Genomic DNA, 25,217 nt, shown 5'->3' with positions numbered 1-25,217 from the left:
GCCCGACCCGAGGCTCGACCCATCCAAAGCCCGAATACCCTTGTGTCAGGGCTAGAGCCTGGGCCTAATTTTTTGGCCCGTGGGCTGGGCCGACCCGATTTTTTTCGGACACCCACGAGGCTCGATATGGGCCTGCCCAGGCCTCTACGCATTGATGATATGAACATTCACATTGACGATGTGAACATTCATATTATGGGTATTTTGGTAATTATGTCTCCCATAGGACTTATTGAAACATAAGAAAATAATGTAGACTAAATAGAATATAAGTAGATAAAAATGGTATTTTGGTCTTCTTACCTCAAATAGGACTTAATGGAATAGTCAAAAAGAACGCAGGCTGCCCGAAGCTCTCCTGTAGCTTGGGAAAGGCTCGTTTGGGCCTGGGCTCGAGCCTAGTCTGAAACCCTAGGCTAGGGCCTAGGCCATCACTTTGAAGCCCGGCCCGGCCCGGCCCGGCCCATCGGCCCAGTTAAGGCCCATTCAAGGCTCGGTCCGAGGCCCGACCCACGCCGAGGCCTAGTGTCTTTTTTGTGGAAAATAATAAAATTTTGGTAGAAAAAATTAAAAAGAATTAAAAGAAAATGGCCAAGCCTACCCAAGCCCGACCCAAGCCTGAGGCTAGGCCTAGGCCCATCGGCCCGACCCGAGGCTCGACCCACTGACTCGGGCCCGGACCCAAACGAGCTTGCCCCGTGCCGTGGGCAGGCTTCGAGCAACCCACGGGCCGCCGGCCAATTCTACATTCCTATCAATGTGCATGTTAACATGTCAATGTGAATATTTACACTGTCAACGGGCCGGGCCGGGCTTACCCCAGGCCGCGGGCAAGTTTCGGACAGAGGGCAAATTTTACACTCCTATCAATGTTAATGTTAACATGTTAATGTAAATATTCACAATGTCACGGGTCGGGCTGCGGTCGGGCTTCGGGCCGCCCACGGGCTGCGAGCCAATTTTACACTCTTATCAATGTGAATGTTAACATGTCAATGTGAATATTCACATTGTCAACGGGCTGGGTTAGGCCTGCCTTGGGCTGCTGGCCAATTTTATATTCTTATCAATGTGAATGTTAACATGTCAATATGAATATTCACATTGTTAACAAGCTGGGTCGGGCCCGCTCCGGGCCACCCAAGGGCTGTGGACCGGTTTCGGGCAACCACGGGGCGCGGACTAATTTTACACTCCTATCAATGTGAATGTTAACATGTCAATGTGAATATTCACATTGTTAACGGGTCGGGCCGGGCCGGGCCCGTCCTGGGCCGCTGGGGGGGGCTTTTGGCCGCCCATAGGCCGTGGGCCAATTTTATACTATTATCAATGTGAATGTTAACATGTCAATGTCAATATTCACATTGTCAACGGGGCGAACCGGACCTGCCCTGGACCGCCCATGGGCCGCCGGCGGGTTTCGCACCGCCACGGGACGCGGACTAATTTTACACTCCTATTAATGTGAATGTTAACATGTCAATGTGAATATTCACATTGTTAACGGGCCGGGCCCGTCTTGGGTTGCCGGGGGGGCTTTTGGCCGTCCATAGGCCGCGGGCCAATTTTATACTCTTATCAATGTGAATGTTAACATGTCAATGTGAATATTCACATTGTCAACGGGGCGAACCGGGCCCGCCCTGGACCGCCCATGGGCCGCCGGCGGGTTTCACACCGCCACGGGACGCGGACTAATTTTACACTCCTATTAATGTGAATGTTAACATGTCAATGTGGATATTCACATTGTCAACAGGCCGAGTCTGCCTCGGCTAGCGGGCGGGTTTCGGGCCGCCCACAGGCCAATTTTACATTTCTACCAATGTGAATTTTAAAATATGAATGTTCACATCATAAAATTACTAACCGTTCAAAAAATATTTATAAGGGTATCAAAATTAAATATAAGAACATAAGTGTCCAAGAAAATAATGTAAATCAAGAAAAATGACTTTATGGAATAAAACTATACATACATGGGACTAAATGGGTTAAAAAATTCCTTCATGAATTTCTTGGGTTAAAACACTTCTAAATGAAATTTATCAATAAAAATTCCATTATACAAATGTACAATAAATAATTGTGCCTCATGATTTAGTTGTTTTTGTATGGGCCAATGATTTAAATTTCTTGTTTAGTTGGAATTTATGGGCATGCTTATATTTGGAACTATTTTACGTGCCCTCATGGAAAAGGAAATTTCAAATTCTGCCTTCCCCCAATGTTGTTCTTTCATTAGTTGACTTTCAACTACAATGACTACACACCCTTTAGATTTGGTAGTTGACCAATCCTACACCAAATTGATCATCCATTTATCATAGGCACCAACTCTTTTTTATTTTTATTTTTATCAAGTAAAAAAAGAATGCTTTGAAATGTTATCATGGTATCTGTGAACCTAGGTCTAAGACTAACCAACTTTGATGGGGATTTAAACCCATCACCAACGAACAAATAAATAAAATAAAATAAAAAAGCAAGCAAACAAACAAACAGCAGCAGCTAGTAACTGATGAAGGCACTATGAGACATCCCTTCCCCAAGTTTCAGTTAGCTTAGGAGGGAGATCATATCAGACCCAAACCAACCCCCCCCCCCCCCCCCCCCCCCCTTTTTTTTTCCTAATACTGTTATGAGGAAGAAAAAAAAATTTTGAAGTTGACAATATCAAACCGACCTCACACCTCCCACCCCCTTTTCTGAGAAAAAAAATTTAGACCTGGAATGATAATTTAAAAAAAAAAAAAAAAAATTGAAGTTGACAATATCAAACCGACCTGTCCATATCTGGCTGTCATTTTGCGAGTTTTTTTTTATTTTGATCAAAAAAAAAAAAAAAAAATGCTCGGAGATGTCCTCACGACATCCCTGGGTCTAGGCGTCGGGATCATTTTGCGAGTTTGAATCCACTTATTTATTACACAAGCCGAAATTGGGTATTACTCATTTGTTTATTAAGGTTAGAAACATTTGGTGATGGGTTTGTAAAAATTTAAAGCAACCTCAACATTTGGTGTCCTTAGTAATAGAGATGTAATCAATTCCGTCCGATCGATATTTAGGTAAATTTTTTTATTAAACCAATAATATTAAACTGCATCAATTGAAACAATTCGATTTGATAAGATTTAATTGGTTTAGCATCTTTCAAATTTAAAATATTTTTAAGTATAATTACTCAGGTATATAAAAATATTAAATAAACCATTTGTCAACTATTTTAAACATATCAAATTCATCAATTTAATAATTACTTTACAATTTCTATATTAACAAGAATACAAACAAAAAAATAATAATAAATACTAAGAATTCAAAAATAGTGAGTTAGAATTAAAAATTATGTATAATAAGGGTATCCTAATTGATATTAATAATTTATTATACTTATTAATATCATTATATTATTATATTATATATATATATATATATTATAAATATAATATATGTTGAAGTGATTGATTTCGCTTTAATTTAGTGCATGAGGTACTCATACCGATACCGAATTAAAAATTAAAAAAAATCAAATTAAAAAACCGAACAAACCAATTCTCATTAAAAAACCAACGACATATAACTGATTCAGCTTGATTCAATTGATTTGGTCAATTTTTTTAATTTTTCTTAGATCCCTACCTAGTAGGTCCTTGATAGTCCACCATGATTATTAAAAAGAGAGTTCAGTAAAATAATCAAGTTGATCAGGTTAATTTGTCCAAGTTGTAATTAATTTTAATACATAACCTTTTTTTTAATTCCGCCCAATCTCACTTGGCTGGCTGTCAACTTCTTTAACTACATTAAATCTTATCCAGCACACATTAGAAACTAATTTCTATAGTTTTGACAGACTGACCTTCAAACTGAGAGTTACTTCACTGCTACATCAGCTACAACATTAGATAAGCCTGAAGAAACATTATATTTTAGGCAATTTCTCTTAACTTCACACATTATTAGATCAGCAAATATTGAGCTATTCCACAATCAGCAAGTTGTTTTTCATTAGTCCCTCTCCCACTATCGGGAATTCTGGAGATAGCTGCCACTCTCCATCCACCAAGAATTTGATTTCATATCTTCACAACGAAAAATTGCTGGTTAAAGGAGAAGCAAAAAAAAGAACGGAAATTTGAGCGAAATTTGATTTCATACCTTCCAGGTCTGAGCAACAATGTCGTGGAAAACTTCGTGAAATAACCATTGTACTCCGGTGAAAGGTCTTCTCCTTGACTCCAGCCATCAAAGGTGCCCATTACTTGTACGCTCTTATACAAAAATACATGAAAAAAATATAAGAGGATATAAAAAATTTAAAGGAAAAAAGAAAGAAAGAAAGGATCTTAAGGTATGCCTCAAGGATATTTGGACATCAACTGGAAAATACGATCCTAATGAATTCTTTATGGCAGAGACATTGCAGTTATTTCAGTAAAATTTATATGAGAATCAGGCTAATCTCCTTTTTTCCATGTCAATGCAGCCGCAAAACAACTATTTGTACCTTGCCATTCACATAATTCCAGAAACATGTTCAAAAATGAGTTTCAAAGAGCAAACAAACGCCAACTGAGCTAGTATGAAATTTACAACAAAAATAAATAAATAAAAAAAGAAGAAAAAAATAAAAAGCATACAAAAATGTAAACCATTTCAAGGAAAAAGTTAAATCATTTCATATCACAAAGAAAATAAATTATTCTGTCAAATAGACATAAAGTGGAATACCAAGAGAACAAGCAAAGCAGGTGAAAAGGTGACTTTTTTTATTTTATTTATTTATTTATATTTTGATGTCAGTCATTTTCATGAAAATTGACTGACAAGATTTATTGGTAAATCAATCTAGTTATGCATTGTTTAGTTTTAGATCAAACCAACTAAAAATAGGTCGATTAACAAGATCTTAACCGAGTTTCAAGTTGAACTTCAGGATACTGGACTTTGACAAGCTCTTGGAGATGCTCCCTGAATATCAACAATTTGTTTCATTGGTGACCATTGTATTGCAGTAATCTCATTGCGAAGGACATAATCATTAAAATGCCAAACGGTAATCTACACAAGTATAAGAGAAAACTGACGCAAATGAAGAAGGGCATATAAATGTTTCTCCTCATTAGCTTACCTCAGCCATGCCACACCAGAACAAGGACACCTCCTTGGATTCTGCGGCATCCACATCCTTTATCTGTTCCTTCACTTTTTCATGCACAGCTTCACAGAAGCAAACACATAGTAATAAGAAACAGAACAGCCTTATCATCTAGCAATTTCACGACCACCAAACTTTCCTCAAATTTTTCTATGAAATTTCTGTCTTATATTAAAGACATAGTACTTTGGCTCAGGATAGGAACCTAATAAGACCCTTGATGCTTCATGTATTGTGCACACAATTCTGAAGGAAATACAAGACCATATTCTATCCACCAGAAGGAAGGGAAATGAGATTGCTATGTGACTTTAAAGATCCTGCAAATTACTTTAATTGTTCCTCTCAGCCTAGAAAGAAGGCCTTGGACCTCAAGTTGACCATATGGAAGAGAGTAATCCAAAGAAATCGGGCAAAATAATTGTACCTTCTAACCGAGACAGAAGGTGAGACTGAATGTATTTCCCATTAATCTTTCTTGAACGTTCTGGAATGCCATATTTTGCAATTTCATCTGCCATTGCAACCAAAGCCTGCCCATGAAAGTAATTAAATTTGTAAGGTAAACAAGTGAAATAAAAACTAGAAGGTCAGACACCAATTTTTTTTTTTTTGTAAAAGGTTAAATGATATTATTCCTATATATTGTTCATGATAGTGACTACACTAAATTAACTGTAAAGTTTCCAGGGTTTTAAATTGCTTTAGTTTCTACCCCTCCCAAATATATAGCATAGTCTGCTTTCTTAGGACACAAAACAGAAGCTTCAACTTTTCGCTTTCACATATTCCAAACCCATGCATAAGATCTAATAAACCCTGATCTCTTCCCCTATCTTTGACTTTTGATTTAAACCCAAATATCCACGGTTTTGTTGCTGTCTAGACCTTTAAAAGCCCAAGTTCTCAAATAATTCTGCAAACCACAAATTTTGAAAATCAAGGCCAAACTAACCTTTTACATCTATAAACCCTAGAAACTTTCTACTCGTAAAATCCTAACCCTAGAAGCTTTTCTTAACCAAAACCCACCACAATTCCCTTTTGAAGGCAACACTAACCCAAGTTTCTAAAGTGGTCCTACATCACTTAGTCTTTAAAATTAAGAAACAAGTTGAAACCAACTTTTTGTAAAGTTGCCTAATCACTAAAGGTGTGTTTGTTTGGACGGACTGGATAGGGGGGATTGAAATCCACCAGACTGTTAGTTTTGAGATACATTGTTCCCGGACTATTTGGTTAGATTGGATTTGTATCCCATGTTTGTTTAGTCATGGAATTAAATGTCAAGAAAGGATTATTTGGTTGGATAAGATATAAATCCTATGTTTATTTGGGATATTATGGAGAAGAATAAATGCTCAAATGACTATTTCACCTTTTTCAATTATTTATTAAGTAATAGCAATATTAAACATATCTTTAATATTTTAATTATTTTTAGCTAAATTAAATAAATTTATTTTTTAAAAATTAAATAAATAAAATATTAATAAAAATATACGTTATTTTTTTAATTAAAATTTTAAATAAATTTATTTTAAAAAATAATAATAATTAAACAATGAAATTAAATAAAACATCTATTAAAATTTAAATAATGAAATTAAATAAAATATAAACAAAACTTTAAAATAAAACATCAATAAAATATCTATAAAAAATTAAATAAATAAAACATCAATAAAAATTAAATAAAATTATTTTATTTTTAGATTGAGACATTTAAATTTTATTGAATTTTACTAAATATAATAAATAATTAAATAGTAAAGGGTCAAAATAGTCATTTCACCACCTAATCTCATATTCCCTTATCCCCCCATTTGTGTCCCATCCCCCTTCCCATGGGACACAATAGTCCAACAAATTTGGGACTAATAGGCCAGTGCAAAAATATTGAACCAAGCAACGGACTATTAATCCGGATGGACTATTAGTCTAATCCCATGGCTCAATCCCTCAAAACAAACACCACCTAAGAGGATGCTTTTGTGGTGCTTTCTAGTTGTTATGGGAAACTGATTGATTAGTCTGAAAAACCCAAACTATAAACTGCATATGATGATTTTATTGGATGAACAATGAAACTAGTCACAAGGAATTTGAACTTTGTTATATATTACTAAAATAATACTCATGCAAGGGATCATATCAAATTGAAACTTCTCAGCAGACCGTCTTGAAGAAAACGATCAGAAAAAGTGACTCCCTGTATTGTTTATTGAACAAGAGAGAAGAGCTTGGCAAAAGATACAGACCTGAATCTCCTGTTCCATAACAGCAAGTTCACTTTTGAAATTAACCAATGCACCCTCCTTTTCGTGCAACTATGGATAACAAAGAAATAAAGGATGTCAATCAGAAAAGTTTTCTAGAAAATCAAACAAACTATGCAGTACAATCTGTACTTTTAATTTTGCCAAATCAGATTGCTCCTTCAGAAAACAGAAATCAAAGCAAACTTTACACGTACACGATTCTTCATAAAAATTCCATGCAAGATAAATGTTAAAATGTACCAAAACCTACCACTACACCTACTCCACCCACTTCACCTAAACCTACCAAAACCTACCACTACACCTACTCCACCCACTTCACCTAAACCTACCACTACACCTACTCCACCCACTTCACCTACTACTCCACCTACTACATACCTACCTCCTCTAATCTTCTATATATAAGACTCATTGTAAACACAACAAAAAATCAATCAATAATACAATTCTCTATTTCTCTTTATACATTAAATTTTCTACATGGTATCAGAGCAAGGTTAAGCACTTAGTATTTTTCGCTTCACCGGCGGACGGCAACCTCGCCTTGGCCGCCCGCCGGACCTCAACCTAATCTGCTAGAATTTTCTACACATACCTTGAAATTTCTTCGAGTCCACCACCACTGCCTCTCCTCTCACTGTTGTCCTCCCATACACCACCGTCTCGATCGTCTTCATCTACAATGTTGCAGTGAAGGATCTCAAGCGTGGTTTTGTTGCATCCAACTCGAAGGATGATCCAGCCAAGGAAGCTGCAAATTTCACCTCCCAGGTTATTATTATGAATCACCCGGGTCAGATTGGTAATGGGTATGCTCCAGTTCTTGACTGCCACACCTCCCACATTGCTGTCAAGTTTGCTGAGATTGATCGTCGATCTGGCAAGGAGATTGAGAAGGAGCCCAAGTTCTTCCGTGAACATGCTCTCCTTCCTTTTTGTTAGAATTTACCATCACCTACCACCACTACCACCTCACCTACTCCACTAAACCTAACCCACTACACCACTACCACCTCACCTACTCCACTAAACCTAACCCACTACGCCACTATCACCATCCACTACACACCATCCACTACACCTACATCTATATAAGGAACCATTTGTAATAGACAGAATATGTATCAACACAACAATCAATAATACATAAATTTTTACATGGTATCAGAGCAAGGTTAAGAACCTGGTATTTTCGCTTCACCGGCGGGCGGCAGCCTCGCCTTGGCCGCCCGCCGGACCTCTCATCTTCCAACTCTTTCTGCATGACTTCCATCACAGTGAAGGCACAAGCCCTGTTCAGATCCACCTTGCCAGTTTCAATCATCACCTTCAGCCTCACCCACTCCTTGAATTTCTCAATGCCCAACAAAAACTGCATGATGGACCCTTCGGAGAGGTTCTGAAATCTGCCCAGGAAGCAATAGTTTTGCCTCCATGGGTTGCTCTTGCTATTCGGTTGAGGCCCGGTGTCTGGGAATACATCCGAGTGAATATTAATGCCCTTGTTGTTGAGGAGTTGAGCGTCCCGGAGTATCTTCATTTCAAAGAAGAACTTGTTGAAGGACCTCGCAATGGCAACTTTGTTCTTGAGTTGGATTTTGAACCATTCACCGCATTGTTTCCTCGCCCAACTCTTTCAAAGTCAATTGGGAATGGAGTTGAGTTCCTCAACAGGCACCTCTCTGCAAAAATGTTCCATGACAAGGAAAGCATGCTACCTCCATTATTTCCAACCCACAGGCTGCTCTCTCTCTCTCTCGGTCTGAACAACCAACAATGCCGTCGCCGGAACTCCACGGCCACCGCCAAAAGAACCACCAACAGAGGCGGAGGCCGCCAGCGACGCCTCCGACACAATCACATCTCCGCCAACACCCGGCTTCACCGGCTGTAGCACTAGTTGAAGTTTGATCCAGCGATTGACTGGGTACCTCACCATTTTCCCTGCAATGCGCTCTTCACATTCTTTGATCAAGTTGGTGAATCTCAAATCTCACTTGACCGATTTCTCTCTCTCTATGAGAGCCATGTTTGTTTAAAAGCAAAAAACACAAAAACAAGTGTGAGTGGATCTGACACTCCACTTCCTTTTCCTTTCCTCACCAAACCAGCTTTCACACTTGCACCCACGTGATTTTCTTTTATCTATTTCTTTTAATTTTTAATTCCTTCCCTTCTCCAATAAAATAATTCTTCCACAGAACTCCCACAGAGGCCTATATGTCACACACCCACCTTTTTTTTTATTATTTTATCACACAAGGGAGACAGCCCCATGTGAACCATTCACACGGTTTTCACTTCCCCAAACAAAAATAAATAAATAAATAAATAAAATAAAATACCATAAAACAACAAAGCACAATACACTCATTTTATTCATATCGGGATCAACCTCGATCCACATTTTACACAAAAAAAAAAAAAAAAAAAAAAAAAAAAAAAAATACACAAAACATCACAACCACAACAGCTTTGTTTTCTTTTCTGCAGCCGGCCACCAACCGACCTCACTTCTTCGCCTATTCCGCCGGTCTTTTCTTCTTGCCTCCGTCCTGGGCGGTCCTTGACGGTGCTGCCTCCGTGCTTCCTCGGCCACCCAGCAAGTTGCCTCCTGCCTGCTCCTCCACTGCAGCATATGGCGGCCCTCCAAATCGGAACATCACGGTGGCCTTCCGCTTCAGCTCCTTATTTTCCGCCTTCAGCACACTTATCTCTGCTCGCGCATCCTTATACATGCGTTGGAGCAGAGCCAGTTGGGCGTTTAAATGCTGCACCTCATTTGTCCTACTCTGCAGCCGGTTCGACAAGTTTGTAACTGCAGTCATGGTTTCCACACATGACTTCAGCGTATACTGATTGGCCTCAATATCAGTTTGCACCGCCATTTTTTGCTCCACCGACCGCATCGGAAAATTCAATGGAGCAAAACCAGAGGTGTTTAGTTGAGGTTCACTGGCCACCGCACCAGTTATTTCTCTTGTGGGCTCGTTCAGTTCTGGAAAGAGCGTGAGCAGGTTCTGGGTAGCTGGACGGGAAGAAGAGGCCATGTTTTGGGTTGCTAAGTGTTTCAGAGCAGGGTTTACAGAGTGTTTCAGACTGCCAAAATTCAGAGGTTTCAAACTGGTTTGCACAGCCTCTGCCTCAACCTTGGTTAAATAGCCAGGGCCGATCCACGCATCGCGCGCCACTTGCCGACAGACGACAAACGGGCGCGCAAGCCAAGGCGCCCACGTGCCTCGCCATCATGTCCGGCACACCTTTGATGAATTGGGCACGCCTTTTGATGGCACGCCTTTTGATAAAATTGGGCACGCCTTTTGAGGGTGCAACTTTTACAACGGTCCGACAAGACCCTATAAACTGTCCCGACATTGATTTCGGTTAGCCTTCTACAACGGTCCGACATGACCCCATAAACTGTCCCGACATTTGATTCCGGTTAGCATCTCCAACGGTCCGACAAGACCCTATAAACTGTCCCGACATTGATTCCGGTTAGCTCCTTTATGGGTCCTGTTAAAATCCACCCACTACACCACTACCACCTCACCTACTCCACTAAACCTAACCCACTACACCACTATCACCTCCACTTCACCTACTCCACTAAACCTAACCCACTACACCACTACTACCTCCACTTCACCTACTCCATCTACCACCTACTACCACCTACTCTTCTATATATAGGAATCATTGTAACATTCAATACATCTATCAATAATACAATCAATATCTATACAATTCTCTATTTCTCTTTATACATTAAATTTTCTACATGGTATCAGAGCAGGTTTAGAACCTAGTATTTTCGCTTCCCCGGCGGGCGGCAACCTCACCTTAGCCGCCCGCCGGACCTCAACCTATTCCGCTGTCATCTCTAACAATACATATAGCTTCCAGTTCGCCGCCACCAGAGGCGACTTCTCTACATACAAAGATCAACCATTCTCATCTCTCTCTGAGATGAAGAGGCCAACCTCTCTCTCTCGGCAACTCTCTCTTCGGTTTCTCTCTACACCACCTTCTCAACCTTTTAGTTCTACTACTGTGACCCTCTCTATGATGGTTTTGGTGTCTCTGCAATGTGGGCTGTTCTTACTATTGTTGTTGTCTTTGACTTCTCTGTGGGTGCAACACTTGGAAGGGGTGTAAATAGGGGTTTTGCAACACTGCTTGCTGGTACTCTTGGCGTTGGAGCTCATCGAATTGCTAGTTTTTCTGGAGAAATATGTGAGCCCATACTACTTGAGCTTTTCGTCTTCATACTAGCTGCAGTAGTGACATTCATAAGATTTTTTCCAAGAATGAAAGCAAGATACGATTATGGGCTGCTGATATTTATATTAACATTCTGTTTAATATCAGTATCTGGTTATAGAGATGATGAGGTGTTAGAGATGGCCCACAGGAGGCTATCCACCATACTCATCGGTGGTGCCAGCGCTGTGATTGTGTGTGTATGCATTTGTCCATATGTGGTGCTGGTGTTGTCAAGGGCTTCCAGCCATCTATCTATCAGGCAAATAATGGTGGGGCCAATTTTGTGGCACATGGTTAGAACCTTTTCAGAGGACTACAATGATTTGAATGTTGAGCCTTCGTTTGGAGAGACCAATCTCGACTTTGAAGGCAGAGAGAGGAGCACTAAGGAAAGCACACCCATTCTTCTTTTATTTATTTAATCACACTCACCAAGTTTGTTTCACTCTCATTATCACATCCATACACACCGGTATCATGTTGTCTTCAACTTTCTTTTATTTATCATTTTAAAATACACCCTTATCATGTTGTTCCCCACCTTCTTTACTTTATATATATATATATATATATATATATCTCTTTTTATTATATTCTATTACTCAAACTCTCCTCCATTTGATTTTAAAATCACTTATTTTTTATTTATTTTTTCCAAATCACTTTTCCTCCTTTTTACATACCCCCACTTTATTTTTGAAACAATCACCCTGATATTTTTCATATAATCCATCTATACATATTTTTTTATCTATTTTTCTTTCTCCCTTGTTTTCTTTCATTTTATTTTTATTTTTTCAACACAACACTCCCAAAAAAAAAAAAAAAAAAAAAAAAAACATTTTACAAACTTGTCATTTCTTCATGCCGGGGATCAACCCCGATCAGCATTTTACACCAAAAAAAAAAACAAAAACAAAAAAAAAAAAAAAAAAAAAAAAACACACACACAAAACAACCACATCCACAGGCGGGATTTTGCTTCTTTACTCTGCTGCGGGTCGCTTTTTCTTGCCTCCGTCCTGGGCGGCCCTTGCCGGTGCTGCCTCTGTGTTTCCCGCACCCACTCCACTGGGCACGATCACTACTCCCTGCTCCTCCACTGCAGCATATGGCGGACCTCCAAATCGGAACATAACGGTGGCCTTCCGCTTCAGTTCCTTATTTTCCGCCTTTAGCACACTTAGCTCTGCTCGCGCATCCTTATACATGCGTTGGAGCAGAACCAGTTGGGCGTTTAACTGCTGCACCTCATTTGTCTTACTCTGCAGCCGGTGCGACAAGTTTGTGACCGCAGTCATGGTTTCCACACATGACTTCAAAGTATACTGATTCGCCTCAATATCTGATTGCGCTGCCATTCTTTGCTCCACAGACCGCATAGGAAAGGTCAACGGAGCAAACTCAGGGGCGTTTGGTTGAGGTTCAAAGGCAACCGCACCGGTTATCTCTCTTGTGGACTCGTTGAGGTCGGGAAAGAGAGTAAGCAGACCACGGGAAGAAGAGGCCATGTTCTGGGTAGCTGGACGGGAAGAAGAGGCCATGTTTTTGGGTTGCTAAGTGTTTCAGAGAAGCAGCGATTACCGATTGGTACTGTCAGACAGGGTTGGTTACAGAGTGTTTCAAGATTTGCAGCTCTTCGAGACAAGCTCTCTGAGAATGCAGAGGTTTCAACTGGTTTGTTATGCTTCCAAGCCTCAGCCTCCGCTTCGGTTTATAAAGACCCTGACGAAGAGGCCGACACGCGTTCTGTCGGTCACGTGCATCGCCGCGTGTCTGGCGCGCCTTTTGATGGCTCGCCGCTCGATGATTTCTGTCGGGCACATCTTTTGATAAAGTGGGCGCGCCTTTTGAGGGCGCGACTTTTGCGGGCTCGATATATATATCTACATGTATATCTTTTGGGCAGCCTATATACACACTCATACAGTGTCTTCTACATCGGTCCGACATGACCCCGTAAACAGTCTTCTACAGCGGTCCGACATGACCCCATAAACTGTCTTCTACATGGGTCCGACAAGACTCTGTAAACTGTCCCGACATTGATTCCGGTTAGCTCCTTCATGGGTCCGACAAGACTCTGTAAACTGTCCCGACATTGATTCCGGTTAGCTCCTTCATGGGTCCGACAAGACTCTGTAAACTGTCCCGACATTGATTCCGGTTAGCTCCTTTATGGGTCCGACAAGACTCTATAAACTGTCCCGACATTGATTCCGGTTAGTTTCTACAAGGGTCCAGCAAGACTCCGTAAACTGTCACAACAACTGTCACAACATTGTCTGCTACAACGGTCCGACATGACCCCATAAACTGTCTTCTACATCGGTCTGACACCGCCATCCAGTGTCCTCTACACCGTTATGACACCCCCATACAGTGTCCTCTACAACGTTATGACACCACCATCCAGTGTCTTCACCAATGGCCTGACACGACCATACAGTGTCTCCTATCCTCTTTTATTTTTATGTATTTTGTTGTTTTGTTACTCTCTCCAAACTCAAGTTGGTTAGTTCCTATCCCCCTTGAGTTTGCGGGGGGCTGTTAAAATCCACCCACTACACCACTACCACCTCACCTACTCCACTAAACCTAACCCACTACACCACTATCACCTCCACTTCACCTACTCCACTAAACCTAACCCACTACACCACTACTACCTCCACTTCACCTACTCCATCTACCACCTACTACCACCTACTCTTCTATATATAGGAATCATTGTAACATTCAATACATCTATCAATAATACAATCAATATCTATACAATTCTCTATTTCTCTTTATACATTAAATTTTCTACAGGTCCGACAAGACTCTGTAAACTGTCCCGACATAGATTCCGGTTAGTTTCTACAAGGGTCCGACAAGACTCTGTAAACTGTCCCGACATTGATTCCGGTTAGTTTCTACAAGGGTCCAGCAAGACTCCGTAAACTGTCCCAACAACTGTCACAACATTGTCTGCTACAACGGTCCGACATGACCCCATAAACTGTCTTCTACAACGGTCCGACATGACCCCATAAACTGTCTTCTACATCGGTCTGACACCACCATACAGTGTCCTCTACCACGTTATGACACCCCCATACAGTGTCCTCTACAACGTTATGACACCACCATACAGTGTCCTCTACAACGTTATGACACCACCATACAGTGTCTTCACCAACGGTCTGACACGACCATACAGTGTCTCCTATCCTTTTTTTTTTATGTATTTTCTTGTTTTGTTCCTCTCTTCAAACTCAAGTTGGTTAGTTTCTATCCTCCTTGAGTTTGCGGGGGGCTGTTAGAATTTACCATCACCTACCACCACTACCACCTCACCTACTCCACTAAACCTAACCCACTACACCACTACCACCTCACCTACTCCACTAAACCTAACCCACTACACCACTATCACCATCCACTACACACCATCCACTACACCTACATCTATATAAGGAACCATTTGTAATAGACAGAATATGTATCAACACAACAATCAATAATACATAAATTTTTACACTTTTACTCTTGGAGTGAGGCAGATGATTTGCTGCTGTAACAAGATGGATGCTACCACTCCTAAGTACTCAAAAGCAAGGTATGATGAAATTGTGCAGGAAGTCTCTTCCTATCTGAAGAAGGTTGGTTACAACCCTGACAAAATTCCTTTTGTCCCCATCTCTGGTTTTGAGGGTGACAACATGATTGAGAGGTCCACCAACCTCGATATGATTACACAGCCCAAGAGGCCATCAGACAAGCCTCCTCTTCTCCACATTCTTGATAACACCAACAGCAACAGTTTGACGCATTTATTAGAGAAAAGGTCCAAAGGCAGCTCCTGTCAAAGCTGATGCTCAGCAGGCTGTACCACCTATTGAAGTGCCAGCACTATCCTTGCACATGGGGGGCACCCACTCATTTCTTTATTGTTTTCTTTTACTCACCCATGTGACCCACGATGCAACCTATACTTTTTCTTTTCTTTACACTCTTGTTCCCCACTTTCTTTATTATATATATATATATATATATATATATATCTTTGTATTATATTATATTAAAAAAAAAAAAAAAAAAAAATCTTCATCTCTCCTCCGTTTGATTTCCAACTCCATTATTTTTATTTTTATTTTTATTTATTTTCTCCAAACCACTTTCCTTATTTCCTCCATCTTTCATTTTTTGATTTCAAATATATTTTTATTATTTTTTCTTTATTTTTCTTTCACATTCTTTTTAATCTTTTTCCAATTCCCTTCATACCATATAGCTTTGCACACCAAATCATATTTTATTCATCTCAGGGATCAACCCCGATCACAATTTTACACAAAAAAAAAAAAAAAAAAAAACCAACAAACAAACAAACCACCACAACACACCCGCACCCACAGTGGGATTTTTCTTCTCTACTCTGCTGCAGGTCTCTTCTTCTTGCTTTTCTCTTGGGTGTCCCTTACCGGCGCTGCCTCCATACTACCCACTCCACCGAGCACGTTCACTCCACCCTGCTCCTCCACTGCAGCATATGGCGTACCTCCAAATCGGAACATAACGGTGGCCTTCCGCTTCAGCTCCTTGTTTTCTGTCTTTAGCACACTTATCTCTGCTCGCGCATCCTTATACATGCGTTGGAGCAGAGCCAGCTGGGAGTTTAACTGTTGCACCTCATTTATCCTGCTCTGCAGCCGGTGCGACAAGTTTGTGACCGCAGTCATGGTTTCCACACATGACTTCAGAGTATACTGATTGGCCTCAATATCAGTTTGCACCGCCATTTTTTGCTCCACTGACCGCATCGGAAAGTTCAACGGAGCAAAACCAGAGGTGTTTGGTTGAGGTTCACTGGCCACCGCACCAGTTATTTCTCTTGTGGACTCGTTCAGTTCTGGAAAGAGCGTGAGCAGACCACGGGAAGAGGAGGCCATGTTCTGGGTAGCTGGACGGGAAGAAGAGGCCATGTTGCTGAGTGTTTCAGAGACGGGTTGGTTACAGAGTATTACAGAGTTTCTCTCTCAGCAAAGGAAGAGTTTTTTTCAGAGGATTTTCAGAAGTTTTTTGTCTGCCTCAGCCTCAGCATCAACCTTGGTTAAATAGCCGAGGCAGCCACGCGTATCGCACGCCACTTGACGCCAGACGACAAACGGGCGCGCCAGCCAAGGCACTCACGTGCCTCGCCATCATGTCCGGCACATCTTTTTATGACTTGGGCTCGCCTTTTGATGGCACGCCTTTTGAAAAATTAGGCACACCTTTTGAGGGTGCGACTTTTTAAGGGTCCGACAAGACTCTGTAAACTGTCCCGACATTGATTCCGGTTAGCTCCTTCATGGGTCCGACAAGACTCTGTAAACTGTCCCGACATTGATTCCGGTTAGTTTCTACAAGGGTCCAGCAAGACTCTGTAAACTGTCACAACCACTGTCACCACATTGTCTGCTACAACGGTCCGACATGACCCCATAAACTGTCTTCTACATCGGTCTGACACCGCCATCCAGTGTCCTCTACACCGTTATGACACCACCATACAGTGTCCTCTACAACGTTATGACACCACCATCCAGTGTCTTCACCAATGGTCTGACACGACCATACAGTGTCTCCTATCCTCTTTTATTTTTATGTATTTTCTTGTTTTGTTACTCTCTCCAAACTCAAGTTGGTTAATTCCTATCCCCCTTGAGTTTGCGGGGGGCTGTTAAAATGTACCAAAACCTACCACTACACCTACTCCACCCACTTCACCTAAACCTACCAAAACCTACCACTACACCTACTCCACCCACTTCACCTAAACCTACCACTACACCTACTCCACCCACTTCACCTACTCCACCTACTACTCCACCTACTACATACCTACCTCCTCTAATCTTCTATATATAGGACTCATTGTAAACACAACAAAAAATCAATCAATAATACAATTCTCTATTTCTCTTTATACATTAAATTTTCTACATGGTATCAGAGCAAGGTTAAGCACTTAGTATTTTTCGCTTCACCGGCGGGCGGCAACCTCGCCTTGGCCGCCCGCCGGACCTCAACCTAATCTGCTAGAATTTTCTACACATACCTTGAAATTTCTTCGAGTCCACCACCACTGCCTCTCCTCTCACTGTTGTCCTCCCATACACCACCGTCTCGATCGTCTTCATCTACAATGTTGCAGTGAAGGATCTCAAGCGTGGTTTTGTTGCATCCAACTCGAAGGATGATCCAGCCAAGGAAGCTGCAAATTTCACCTCCCAGGTTATTATTATGAATCACCCGGGTCAGATTGGTAATGGGTATGCTCCAGTTCTTGACTGCCACACCTCCCACATTGCTGTCAAGTTTGCTGAGATTGATCGTCGATCTGGCAAGGAGATTGAGAAGGAGCCCAAGTTCTTCCGTGAACATGCTCTCCTTCCTTTTACTCTTGGAGTGAGGCAGATGATTTGCTGCTGTAACAAGATGGATGCTACCACTCCTAAGTACTCAAAAGCAAGGTATGATGAAATTGTGCAGGAAGTCTCTTCCTATCTGAAGAAGGTTGGTTACAACCCTGACAAAATTCCTTTTGTCCCCATCTCTGGTTTTGAGGGTGACAACATGATTGAGAGGTCCACCAACCTCGATATGATTACACAGCCCAAGAGGCCATCAGACAAGCCCCCTCTTCTCCACATTCTTGATAACACCAACAGCAACAGTTTGACGCATTTATTAGAGAAAAGGTCCAAAGGCAGCTCCTGTCAAAGCTGATGCTCAGCAGGCTGTACCACCTATTGAAGTGCCAGCACTATCCTTGCACATGGGGGGCACCCACTCATTTCTTTATTGTTTTCTTTTACTCACCCATGTGACCCACGATGCAACCTATACTTTTTCTTTTCTTTACACTCTTGTTCCCCACTTTCTTTATTATATATATATATATATATATATATATATATATATATATCTTTGTATTATATTATATTAAAAAAAAAAAAAAAAAAATCTTCATCTCTCCTCCGTTTGATTTCCAACTCCATTATTTTTATTTTTATTTTTATTTATTTTCTCCAAACCACTTTCCTTATTTCCTCCATCTTTCATTTTTTGATTTCAAATATATTTTTATTATTTTTTCTTTATTTTTCTTTCACATTCTTTTTAATCTTTTTCCAATTCCCTTCATACCATATAGCTTTGCACACCAAATCATATTTTATTCATCTCAGGGATCAACCCCGATCACAATTTTACACAAAAAAAAAAAAAAAACCAACAAACAAACAAACCACCACAACACACCCGCACCCACAGTGGGATTTTTCTTCTCTACTCTGCTGCAGGTCTCTTCTTCTTGCTTTTCTCTTGGGTGTCCCTTACCGGCGCTGCCTCCATACTACCCACTCCACCGAGCACGTTCACTCCACCCTGCTCCTCCACTGCAGCATATGGCGTACCTCCAAATCGGAACATAACGGTGGCCTTCCGCTTCAGCTCCTTGTTTTCTGTCTTTAGCACACTTATCTCTGCTCGCGCATCCTTATACATGCGTTGGAGCAGAGCCAGCTGGGAGTTTAACTGTTGCACCTCATTTGTCCTGCTCTGCAGCCGGTGCGACAAGTTTGTGACCGCAGTCATGGTTTCCACACATGACTTCAGAGTATACTGATTGGCCTCAATATCAGTTTGCACCGCCATTTTTTGCTCCACCGACCGCATCGGAAAGTTCAACGGAGCAAAACCAGAGGTGTTTGGTTGAGGTTCACTGGCCACCGCACCAGTTATTTCTCTTGTGGACTCGTTCAGTTCTGGAAAGAGCGTGAGCAGACCACGGGAAGAGGAGGCCATGTTCTGGGTAGCTGGACGGGAAGAAGAGGCCATGTTGCTGAGTGTTTCAGAGACGGGTTGGTTACAGAGTATTACAGAGTTTCTCTCTCAGCAAAGGAAGAGTTTTTTTCAGAGGATTTTCAGAAGTTTTTTGTCTGCCTCAGCCTCAGCATCAACCTTGGTTAAATAGCCGAGGCAGCCACGCGTATCGCACGCCACTTGACGCCAGACGACAAACGGGCGCGCCAGCCAAGGCACTCACGTGCCTCGCCATCATGTCCGGCACATCTTTTTATGACTTGGGCTCGCCTTTTGATGGCACGCCTTTTGAAAAATTAGGCACACCTTTTGAGGGTGCGACTTTTTAAGGGTCCGACAAGACTCTGTAAACTGTCCCGACATTGATTCCGGTTAGCTCCTTCATGGGTCCGACAAGACTCTGTAAACTGTCCCGACATTGATTCCGGTTAGTTTCTACAAGGGTCCAGCAAGACTCTGTAAACTGTCACAACCACTGTCACCACATTGTCTGCTACAACGGTCCGACATGACCCCATAAACTGTCTTCTACATCGGTCTGACACCGCCATCCAGTGTCCTCTACACCGTTATGACACCCCCATACAGTGTCCTCTACAACGTTATGACACCACCATACAATGTCCTCTACAACGTTATGACACCACCATCCAGTGTCTTCACCAATGGTCTGACACGACCATACAGTGTCTCCTATCCTCTTTTATTTTTATGTATTTTCTTGTTTTGTTACTCTCTCCAAACTCAAGTTGGTTAATTCCTATCCCCCTTGAGTTTGCGGGGGGCTGTTAAAATGTACCAAAACCTACCACTACACCTACTCCACCCACTTCACCTAAACCTACCACTACACCTACTCCACCCACTTCACCTACTCCACCTACTACTCCACCTACTACATACCTACCTCCTCTAATCTTCTATATATAGGACTCATTGTAAACACAACAAAAAATCAATCAATAATACAATTCTCTATTTCTCTTTATACATTAAATTTTCTACAATAAATTGCGTGACGTCATCCAGGTAATGATAGAATGCTCAATCAATTAGGGTATTCCAATACATGGTGTGCAATTAAAAGTCCCATCATTCACAGCCCAAAACTTTCAAATATATATTTGTCAGCAATACAATATAAATATAAATATAATTACGAACAAAAGTTTGCATCAATTTTAAGCATAGATTTGTTAATTACCTATGAAGCATGGGTACTCTAAAAATGGTGCCGTACGAGTACCTACCGGTACAGCAGCACGTGTACCGGGTACGCCTAATACATACTATAGCATTTTAGACAAGTTGTTCTCTTTTTAGCTTTGATAGTGTAACTTTAATTTGTATGTTGGATGTTTAGCTATAAATTTTAAAAAAAAAAAATTGACATAACCCAGCCGTGCCCATACCTTACTTTTTAAAGAATTTGACGTAGTGGCGTACCCATATTGCACCCTCACCTGTGCTTCATAGTTGATTACATACTATGTAATTAGGAAAGAATATACACTAACCTGTCGTTTGAGGAACCGATTTTGTTGATTGGCTTCACTCAGTTTCTTGATAAGTTTTTCTCTTTCGGAATCAGCAATCAAAGCCTTCAACTGTTAAAGATATTAACTATTAGCTCTGAAGAATTGAGTAAGGCCATCTGCCAGCCCACATTGAACATTCAGTACTGAAAAAAAAATCAAGTATAATTTAACAACTGATAAAAAACAAGTTGTTTCAATGTACAATAAAGGACAACATTACTTCACTAAGACTACGAAACTGCAGTTAATTAAGAATAGAGAGAATGCAAATGTCTGCACAAAACAGTCTTTTTTTACTCTTACAGAAAGCAGAAACAACGTGCAAAATTACTTTATTTTGTTCGGCTTATTTCATCTAGATAACAGCAGTTTATGGAGACAAACTACACTACTACCACATAGCAGGATTCAAACTCTGTGTTTGAAGCAAAAAGTATTGACTATTAAGAGGAATGTGACAGACAGCACAAAAATAGAAAACAGTAGTGAAGAAGATCCAAGGCAACTGAAAAAAGGACAATGGATTTATTCAAATATATACATTTCAGAGTGTAAAAAATGTACGACAATACTTCTAGTTGAAGTTAAAATTGAGGTCATGGGGTCTTTGAATTTTGAAATAACCCGAGCTTAACAGGTATGAAAACTTTGCAAATGAACGTATATATTCATCTCTACCAACAGGCAACAGCTCTCCAAATCTATAACCCAACCTATGTATCATTCACCAAATAGATCAGTCCTCACAATGAAGAGTTACGCTCTTGAGACATTGAATGATTAAAATAGTTATATTAATATTAGACCACAGATCCATCACAAACTGCGCTTTCTCATTATTCAGATGCTCAGAATCAAAATATCGGATCATATATTATACCACAGTCCAAGATCTACATGGATGAGTGAATCCACTTGATTGGTTCCAGCAACCAGCCAGTGGTCAATGTTTGTCAACATTCTCAGGACTCTGGAACCATGTTAAGCATTTTATTGAGTATCTGAATTTGAAATATAAAAGTTGTGAGTATTTCAATGTACAAGATGCACAACCTTGTTAAAGTGCATGTACACTAGACAACAAAAACCCAACATTCATAATATATTTAATAAGAATAGGGAAAACTACTTTCTGTTTCTTTCAAATAAAATACAGAACAGTGTCAAATAGTTGGGGAACCTTAAGCTTACCTCATCACTACTCAATGGTTTTTCAAGAGGAGAAGTCTTGGGAGCATCCTCATCATCACTAGAGTAGTCTTCTAACTGTGGTGATGAAGATTCCTGATCCAGACTAACAGGCATGGAAATTGTTCTCCAAGAAATATGATGCATATAATTTTTCCCAGTAGAAGCTAAATTTGGATAGATGAACCTTTGGGTTCTTGTCCTTGATCTACATTCAGCCACATCATAGTGAAATCTGTTAACCTTCTCCAAATTTAACGTTCTCAATTGCCATGGAAACCATTGTATGCGGTTGTGAAGACAACAACTGCCAAGATCACACAGAGGAAGTGAGCATAATAACGGGAAGTGCTTAAGCAAAGCTATAAGTTGAAACCAACAGCAATATCAAGCAAATATTATTAAAAAATTGAAGATGTTAAGATGCTAGTACTATGATTGAATCCAGTGTTAACCAACAGTACTTTCACCTTTTGAATTTCAAAAAACATATTATTGGCATAAAACAGATTCGAATAGTAACAAATTAAGGGTAGATGACATAAATAAAATATAAGGCAACTGTTATCAAATACATGAAAACAAACAAATGGCCTGTCAAAGTAAATAAAGTTAAGTTGTAAGGTAAAAATCGTTGCCTTGAAAGTTGAAAATAAGATTTACCGTGTAGTACCCATCAAATGACACTCCATGCAAAGAATTCCTACTGCCAAACAAGAAACACATTAGAATCACAAGCCACACTTCTCCCTGCAAGAACTTTGAATCTTATTTTTATTGATGATTACACATTGAGAAGCCAAAAATTTACATTTTGATGGATAATACAAATAATGATACTATGACTGATGATTTTGTTTTCAAAAGCTGCATAATCTTTGATAATTTTAATCAATAAACTGATATTGAACATTAGCTACTTTTTGTAGTTTTAAGGGTAGTTTATATGAGTTTACATATGTTACAAGTAAGAAGAGGAATCAAAACCACCCTTCGAACTAATTACACTGAATGAAAAATGTCCCCAGCAAGCATGTGGGTGGTTCTCCGAATGCAAACAGATACCTTATATAATTTGTCTAAAAAACAATGCATAAAAACCAATTGAACTAAAAATTGGAGCCCACACTTTGCATAGAGAAATAGGGATAAGAAAATAGATTAATCCCAAGGGAAATCAATACTTACATAGAGATTAATCACATTGAAGGGTGTGCTGAATTTTCAATCTAATGCGCGAATCAACAACAAACCCTAGATGGGTATGGTCTTAAAAGTAACAAAAGGCTCAATTTTTTATACATTTTCATATACGCATTTAATCAAACACATTAGAGGAAAGATGTGATGAAAGCAAAAACATCAAGATCATCGTCAAACCAACAATAATTGAGGGAGTATCAGAGGAAATTGGAGAGAGAATGTGAAGAACGTACCGGCAATGAAGAGAGGCCTCCAATAGCTACAACACTACACACTACACTCCAACACACGCTCGCTTTGCTTGCGTGTGTGTGGCAATCGCGTTTTATTTGTGGCCGGAAAGAAGCGCAATCAGCACAACGGCACGTGTTAGACTGACGCACTGCCACGTGGAGTTACGAGTGGCTGGAGTTTTTCGCCTGAAAATTGAAAAAATAAAAGGCTGAATTTTTTTCCCTTCAGGTTTATAAATTTTAGGACAAATTTCACTTGTCTTGTATGCCAATAACCCTATTATATTTGGAAATAATTATAAAATTCTCTTAAATATTCAGTTTAATTTAACAGTAAATATGAAATATGTATTAGTTATAAGAGGTTATATGTTCATTTTTTAATTTTAAAAAGATAAATTGCATATAAAAAAATTTAAAGAAAATAAATTGCACATGGAAAATAAAGCACATGGGTTAAAGTGCAACGTATCTTCTAAATAAATGACGAAAATATTCATAATTTACACACTTAAGTTACTTATACATGGGAGTAGTTTAATTTCTTTTATTAAATCGTTAATTGGTCTAACGGTGCATTTCAATATATAAACCACAAGGGATTATGTGATTATTTCAAATATGTGGGAATAATTGGCATATGAGCCAAATAGGAATAAAGTGAAATTTGTTTTAAATTTTAATTATTACATTCATATATATTTTTTAATAAAATTTTCCAAAACGGAGGGACCAACTGGATGGGATAGAATGAAAAAAATTTGTTTTTAATTTTTGAAGAAAAAAAAAACAATTTGAAACACAATTAGTATTTCTATTATTTGAAATCTCACAAAATAAATGAATCTTAATGAAAATATTAATTAAATATAACAGTTTTACTTTTATTCATATGGCATAGCTGTTTCACTTAATTTTTTCACTAAAATGATGGTGGTGTGAGAAGTTAAAAATAAAAAAGGATAATTATAATTCACTGTATGTTTTCAAAATAAATTTCAAATCAACGATAAAGCTTATCAACTTTAATAATTAAAATTATAAAAAAATTTATGACTTTGTAATTTTTATTATTATTATTTTTTTGTTCTTACAATTTATTTCGAATTTTCTCAAAATAAAAATATAAGAATCTTGTGTGGTGATAACATAGGGCCTCCAAAGCCCAGTCCAATTTAGATTGTCGGCCCTGATTACCTACTATGAAAGCACCATCTGATTTGGGCTAACCTTTTTGATTGCTACCTGGGCTTAGCCATCCTTTTTTTGATTGTCATGAATTTTTTATTTTAATTAAAGGAAAATGTCTCGTAGCTCAAATTTTGTGGCTCAAAAGTGGCTCAAATGGCCAAAACGACGTCGTTTTGCCCATTTTTATGTTGTTCTATACTCAAAACGAATTAAACAAAGATCTAGGAACCAAAAAAAAGGAAAAAAAGTTGTAATCAATCACAGAGTACACAACTATAGTTAGCCTCCA

At 39.6% G+C, this 25,217-nt stretch overlaps 1 protein-coding gene, 1 long non-coding RNA gene and 1 pseudogene across 7 annotated transcripts; 1 reads left to right on the top strand and 2 right to left on the bottom strand.

Annotated features, from left to right (window-relative positions):
• Positions 1-3,691: 3,691 nt before the first annotated feature.
• On the bottom strand, positions 3,692-24,002 carry LOC114277165 (PROTEIN TARGETING TO STARCH (PTST)). Of its 5 annotated transcripts, none has more exons than XR_014343655.1 (9): positions 23,738-24,002; positions 22,965-23,007; positions 22,305-22,608; positions 21,093-21,182; positions 7,429-7,497; positions 5,595-5,700; positions 5,141-5,229; positions 4,168-4,980; positions 3,692-4,091 (listed from the first exon to the last, which is right to left on the bottom strand). XR_014343655.1 is itself a non-coding variant. In XM_028219020.2 (9 exons), exons 2-9 carry the CDS (start codon positions 22,991-22,993, stop codon positions 3,989-3,991), a joined length of 903 nt encoding a protein of 300 aa, XP_028074821.1. In that variant the 5' UTR covers positions 22,994-23,007; positions 23,738-24,002; the 3' UTR covers positions 3,692-3,988. The 5 variants fall into 5 exon arrangements, 4 of the variants coding, with proteins under 4 accessions (XP_028074821.1, XP_082749799.1, XP_028074822.1 ...); XM_028219020.2 differs by having other exon boundaries at positions 4,168-4,280; XM_082893673.1 differs by having other exon boundaries at positions 4,168-4,280; positions 22,940-23,007; positions 23,738-23,798.
• Positions 7,843-20,560, top strand: LOC145790848 (elongation factor 1-alpha pseudogene; annotated as a pseudogene). Its single transcript, XR_014330108.1, has 2 exons — positions 7,843-15,573; positions 17,810-20,560. The product of XR_014330108.1 is annotated as an elongation factor 1-alpha pseudogene (transcript).
• Positions 17,115-17,634, bottom strand: LOC145801884 (uncharacterized). The gene is made up of 2 exons (XR_014343658.1): positions 17,558-17,634; positions 17,115-17,475 (listed from the first exon to the last, which is right to left on the bottom strand). It is a non-coding gene; the product is annotated as an uncharacterized LOC145801884 (long non-coding RNA).
• Positions 24,003-25,217: the final 1,215 nt, after the last annotated feature.

Source organism: Camellia sinensis, chromosome 1, assembly GCF_055761805.1.
Source record: "Camellia sinensis isolate YWXY chromosome 1, ASM5576180v1, whole genome shotgun sequence".
NCBI lineage: Eukaryota > Viridiplantae > Streptophyta > Magnoliopsida > Ericales > Theaceae > Camellia > Camellia sinensis.
Note: the sequence above shows the minus strand (reverse complement) of the source record. Positions and strands in the feature narration are given on the sequence as shown.